The sequence below is a fragment of the Mirounga leonina genome, unplaced genomic scaffold (assembly GCF_011800145.1).
Source record: "Mirounga leonina isolate KUSES-001 unplaced genomic scaffold, KU_Mleo_1.0 Mir_224, whole genome shotgun sequence".
Lineage (NCBI taxonomy): Eukaryota > Metazoa > Chordata > Mammalia > Carnivora > Phocidae > Mirounga > Mirounga leonina.
In genome coordinates, this window is record NW_023270615.1 from 19,663,938 (window position 1) to 19,669,580 (window position 5,643).

The 5,643-nt window shown below is 57.5% G+C and overlaps 1 protein-coding gene across 1 annotated transcript; it reads right to left on the reverse strand.

Annotated features, from left to right (window-relative positions):
• Window positions 1–169: 169 nt before the first annotated feature.
• Window positions 170–2,583, reverse strand: LOC118026233 (NUT family member 2G-like). Its single transcript, XM_035028980.1, has 5 exons — window positions 2,550–2,583; window positions 2,277–2,376; window positions 1,460–1,588; window positions 932–1,071; window positions 170–494 (listed from the first exon to the last, which is right to left on the reverse strand). Exons 1-5 carry the CDS (start codon window positions 2,581–2,583, stop codon window positions 178–180), a joined length of 720 nt encoding a protein of 239 aa, XP_034884871.1. The 3' UTR covers window positions 170–177.
• Window positions 2,584–5,643: the final 3,060 nt, after the last annotated feature.

The window sequence follows — 5,643 nt, forward strand, 5'->3', positions numbered from 1 at the left end:
GAAGACCCACCCATCCTTCTCCACAAGGTAGGAGGTTTTAACATCACAGTCACTGGCTACACACACACACACACACACACGTGCACACACACAGCTCAGGAACAAGAAACAGAGCTTACTGCCAAAGGCCTGGGCCAGCCCCGATCGGGGTGCTGGAGTGCCACTCCCTGGACTCTTCTAGACACCAGGCCAGCTCACCTTGGTGATGAAGTCTTCCTGGGAACACAGCTTGTCAATGTAGCTCAGGAGACCCGGGTCCGGGTAGGTCGTGGCCTCATCCTGCTGTGGCTCCTTCCCGTCCTCTCCCCATTCACCGGCTGGCCCCCCCGGGGCTGAGTGGCCAGGCCCCAGCAGCCCCTCCATGATGTCCACGTACTCTCTCACGGCCTCAGGGGGGATCTCCTTGGGCGCCTTGTTCTCCAGGGGCCGTGGGGGTCTGTGTGGCTGCAGGCGGGAGGGCTGGGCCCTGGAACCCGCCTTCCTGCGAATGCACGCTGGGGCGGAGCGGGAGGAGGGAGGGGGCGTGAGGGGCTCCAGCAGTGCATCGGGGGACGCTGGTGTCAGTGGGGGATGGGTCACGGCCACCCGAGGCCACAGGCACCGTGGGACAGGCAGAGGGGAGAGGCGGAGAGTCTCAGAGCGATACGCGTGAGCAAGTGTGGACCCGCCGATCCTCCAAGGGTCTCCCCACAGCCCACTCTCCCGGCAGACTTTGTGTTGGGTCCCCTAACAGGAGGGGGGAGAGTAGTGAAGAAATTCACCCGGTCAACACCTGTCCTGACAAAGGGCAGCTGAGGCCCCAGGCTCTTGGTGGCTGTTCTGGTCAAAAGACCAATGTCCACTTGAAGGAGAAGACCCATATGGGGGCAGTGGCCTTCCCTCGGTCCCCGCTGCCATGGGCCACCAGCTGCCATGGAACATGGGGCCGTACCTGGCTGTGGGCCCGCTTCTGGGGCTGGGGGCCCCCGCGGCTCAGGCTTCGGCGGAGCTGGAGGAGGCAGGCCCTGGGCCACCTTCAGCCACTGCAACTTCTGAATCTGCATCTCCTCCTCCAGCTCAAACTCCATGAACCTGGGGGTGAGGAGGCCCGGGCCGCACTGAGGAGGGGACCCGGCCCTGGAGCCCGCAAAGCCAGCAGCCGGTTGAGGAACCGGGAGAGGCAGTGCCTTGGAGGGGCGGCCGTGGCCCCGGCCACCAAGGAGGCAGCCGGCTGGCTGTCCAGCACATCCCCTCCACAGCCCCCGCGGAGGGAGTCCCACCCCAGGGGAGGGGCTCTCAGGATCTCCAGCCCTTCCCAAGACCTTCCCATGGAGGCAGGGCTGGGTCCCGATCAGGGGAGGGTGGAACTCCCAGGGGGGCAGGGGAGGGTGGCCCCCTGTGGTGAGCATCAGCACAGGCAGACCCTGCCCTCGGCCCGGCCCTCGCACCCCGCAGCCCCGGGCCAGAGACCCCGACTCACTTTCCTGCCATCTCGTAGTAGATGACGCGGTCGAAGTTGCTTCTGCGCTGCCATTCCTGCACGGCCCGCCACACTCCCTCCTCCAGCGTCATAGTGGGCTTCAGGCGGGCCAGGGACCGCAGCACCGGGCTGCAAGCCGTCGGGGTCAGGGGCCGGCTGCAGTCCGTCACCCCCAGCCGCCCCCGCTCCTCTGGAGCCCGCGGCCCCCCGCCCCAGCATGACCGCGTGCTGGCAGGTGACTGCCGGCAACGAGCCCAGGCCTCTGCAGGAAGTGCCGTCGCCCCGTGTTCAGGAGGGACCCCAGATGCCACGGCCAGGCCTGCCGGGTCACAGCTCGGCAGGAGGGATCCACGCCCTCACCCCTTCACCAGCTCTGCCCCCTCCCCTCCTGACTGGACTCCTCCGGGACAACGGGGGGGGGGCCGCACGCGGCCTCTGCTGGGCCCTGCAGGTCCCGAGCCTCCTCTGATGTGCCGGCCCCTGGCCATGAGACGCCCCAGCCTGTGTTCCCAGGAGCCAGGATGGCAGAGAGCCCGGCACCCAAACCATGGCCCCTCCTGACACCGGGACCCTCTCTGCCTGTGAGTGCCCCCCGAATGCCACCGTGATGCCTCTGGAAGGTAAAGGTTGGCTGGACTCCCCGAGGGTTGGGGTTCCGCTGAGGTGGGTGACTGAAAGGTGTCCTGGACCAGAATGTGTCTTCCCAGAGCACGGACCCGGCCCCACACCTTCCTCCCAGCGCCCCTGGGTCACCGCCCCGTGTGCGCACCCCAAGGTCGTCCTGCGTGGGAGCTGCAGGAGAGCGGGGGACACTCACATGAGGAAGCAGGAGAGAGCTTCTGCATCGGGGCTCTGCGGGAGGTGCCTCCGGGCCAGCGACTTGAAGCGCTGCCAGCGCCTGAAGTTCTCGTAACACTCTTGGGGTTACAGGAGTCCTCGGGCGAGGCCGTGGTCGGGCTCCTGGCCAGGCTGCCCTCCCTGGAAGCCCCGTGGGGCTGTGGCCCGGCGTTCACTGGGGGCACGATGGGGGTCGGCTGGGCAGCCAGGGGCGGGGCTGGGGCTGGAAGGCCTGGGGCCAAGCCTCCCTTGCCAGCCTGGGGGCCCCCAAAGGCCGAGGCAGGCATGCTGGTCTCCAGCACAGAGGCTGCCACGAAGAGGGGTGCGGGACATGAGGCACCCCCACAGAGGGCCCCTGGAGCACTCCAGCTGAGGGGGGCCTGAGTAAGGACGATGGTCTGAGTCTGGGGTGTCTCCGAGGACCCCCGTTCTGACCTGACCTGGACAATGACATTGCGGGTGCATGTGCCCGTCCTTTTCACTACATCTGTGTTTTGGGGGTAAATACCCAGTTGTGCAATTGCTGGGTCATAGGGTAGCTCTATTTTCAACTTTGTGAGGCGCCTCCATACTGTTTTCCAGAGTGGCTGCACCAGGTGCATTCCCACCAACAGTGTAAGAGTATTACTCTTTCTCCACGTAAAGGACCCTGTTCTGATGTCTGCTAGGGCCCAAGGGAGGAGGCTTACAGCCTACAGAGACTGGGAAAAGCAGAAAAGTTTCAGTGGGACACTAGGAACAGAGCAGGGAGAGGATGGGACTCAGGATGGGGCTGGAGGCGGGCTTTGACTCTACTGGTAGAGGGGGGAGGGAACAGGTCAGGAGATGAAGTCCCCCACCCTCGCTCCTCAGCTAGACTCCACTCCTGTGGCTGCTGGTAGTTGGGGACGCTGAGAGAATGGTAGCTTGGAGGTCAGCAGTCTAGGTCCTTCCTGCACCTTTCTCATGCTTTGAACAACAAACATGTCCTGACTTTCAAATCTGTGTTTGCACCTTCTCCCACTTCCATCTGAAGAGTTCAAGAGTCCTTCATCACAGTCCTGACTGGACATCGGATGACTGTACGTGCGTGCATCCGAATCCATGATATAGCCATGTGTTTATTATCTCTTGTCGCCCCTGGAACGTAAGAGCCAGAAGACGGGTCTTTACTGTGTTCATTGATGCTTGATAAGTAATTGTCATAGTTTGGATTCATTGGAACACAGAACCAGACACAGAGTTTAGGGAAAAGGATGTTTATTAAACAGCACCTGTGAGGATAGAAACAGAAAGAATTGGGCAGAATGGTCTCTCAGCCAGACTCCAGAACAACCTCTGCTTTTCCTACTGGAGTTGAGGAGCTACACTGTCTCTCAGAGCTGTCCTCAGTTGGAGGAAATCAGCCAGGCCTCCCTTGAGACAAACACCTTCCTGGAAAGGGGTGCCCCCAGGCAAGGTCACTCGCTGTAGTTGCCGCCATCCCTGAGGGAGGTGGGGGCTGACACTGTCTCCCAAAGGCGCTCTTGTCAACTCGGGACATGTGCCATTGCCACCAGACTCCTGCCTGTTACAGCTTACAGCAGTTTCTTTACATAGATTCTGAGTGTGTGAGTGTCTTCAAGGTGGTGGCAATTGTGTATGTACGTGTTGCGGTTGTGAGTGTTGGTGTGTGCAAACATGGAGTTTGTGTGCGTGGAGTCAGGGAGTGTGGAGGTTTGTGCTCGTGCCCAAGGGAGGTCAGGATGGCCCTTGCATGTGGTGCTGAGGTGTGTTGGGGGCCCCGAGCTGGCATGCTGTATTGAGAACCTGCAAGGTATGACCTGCTGAAGGAGGGAGCTCCCTTGGCACCTGCATTCCCACTTTGGGGAAGCGAAGACACAGTTTCAGTAGAGCCCCCCACAAAGGAAGTAGAGTCACAAGATTTACTTAGAGATCCTGGTGTGTGTGGTGAGCAGTGGAAGGGCAGTTCTCTGTCTCAGGTCAGAGCAAGCTGGACATAGAGAGCAGGGCAGCAAGCACTGAGTACTTACAGGTGGTTGGGGTGGAGGTCACTAACTTTTCGTGGGCTGACCTCTTGAGTGGTTACTTGTAAGGATGCCCTAGGAAAAGCAGAGTGGGAGCTTGGGGTGGGAATTCTGAGCTCGGGTCTTTATGGAAATGTCCAGACTGGGTGTGATGTAGGCAGCCCCTCAGAAGAGCTGTTCTCATCATGAGGCTGGAGCTCTGTGTGCATGTGTGTGCCAGTGAGGTGCAGCCTGTGTACATGCTGGGGTTGTGTGAACGCCTCTGAATGTTCACGGTGTTGGTAGGAAGTTGGTGTGGGTGTGTAGAGTGTCCGTAGCACAGGTTGAGTTGTGGTGTGTGTGAATTCAGAGTGGTTTTTTTTTTTTAATTTTATTATGTCATGTTAGTCACCATACAATACATCATTGGTTTTTGATGTGGTGATCCACGATCCATTGTTTTCGTATAACACCCAGTGCTCCATGCAGTACCTGCCCTCCTTAATGCCCATCACCGGGCTAACCAATCCCCCCTCCCCTCTAAAACCCTGTTTGTTTCTCAGGTCCATAGTCTCTCATGGTTCATCTCTCCCTCCAATTCTCGCCCCCCCCATTTTTCCCTTCCTTCTCCTAACGTCCTTCATGGTATTCCTTATGTTCCACAAATAAGTGAAACCATATGATAATTGACTTTCTCTGCTTGACTTATTTCACTTAGCATAATCTCCTCCAGTCCCATCCATGTTGATATAAAAGTTGGATATTCATCCTTTCTGATGGCTGCATAATATTCCATTGTGTATATATATCACATCTTCTTTATCCATTCATCTGTCGATGGACATCTTGGCTCTTTCCACAGTTTGGCTATTGTGGACATTGCTGCTATGAACATTGGGGTGCATATGGCCCTTCTTTTCACTACATCTGTGTCTTTGGGGTAAATACCCAGGAGTGCAATTGCTGGGTCATAGGGTAGCTCTAGTTTTAATTTTCTGAGGTGCCTCCACACGGTTTTCCAAAGTGGCTGTACCAACTTGCATTCCCACAAATAGTGTACGAGGGTTCCCCTTTGTCCACAACCTCTCCAACATTGGTTGTTTCTTTCCCTGACCATTTTTGCCATTCTAACTGGTGTAAGGTGGTATCTCAATGTGGTTTTGATTTGGATTTCCCTGATGGCTAATGATGATGAACATTTTTTCATGTGTCTGTTAGCCTTTTGTATGTCTTCTTCAGAGAAGTGTCTTTTCATGTCTTCTGCCCATTTTCTGACTTGATTATTGTTTTTTGGGTGTTGAGTTTGAGAAGTTCCTTATAGATCTTGGATACCAGCCCTTTATCTGTAGTGTCATTTGCAAA

Excerpts from the sequence above, each read along its gene's own strand:
- LOC118026233 (XM_035028980.1), bottom strand. The coding sequence starts at position 2,583 with ATGCCTGCCTCGGCCTTTGGGGGCCCCCAGGCTG. Across the intron at positions 1,589-2,276 it reads GCTCTCTCCTGCTTCCTCAT|CCCGGTGCTGCGGTCCCTGG; the intron begins GTGAGTGTCCCC and ends GACGGCTTGCAG. Across the intron at positions 495-931 it reads AGAAGCGGGCCCACAGCCAG|CGTGCATTCGCAGGAAGGCG; the intron begins GTACGGCCCCAT and ends GCTCCGCCCCAG.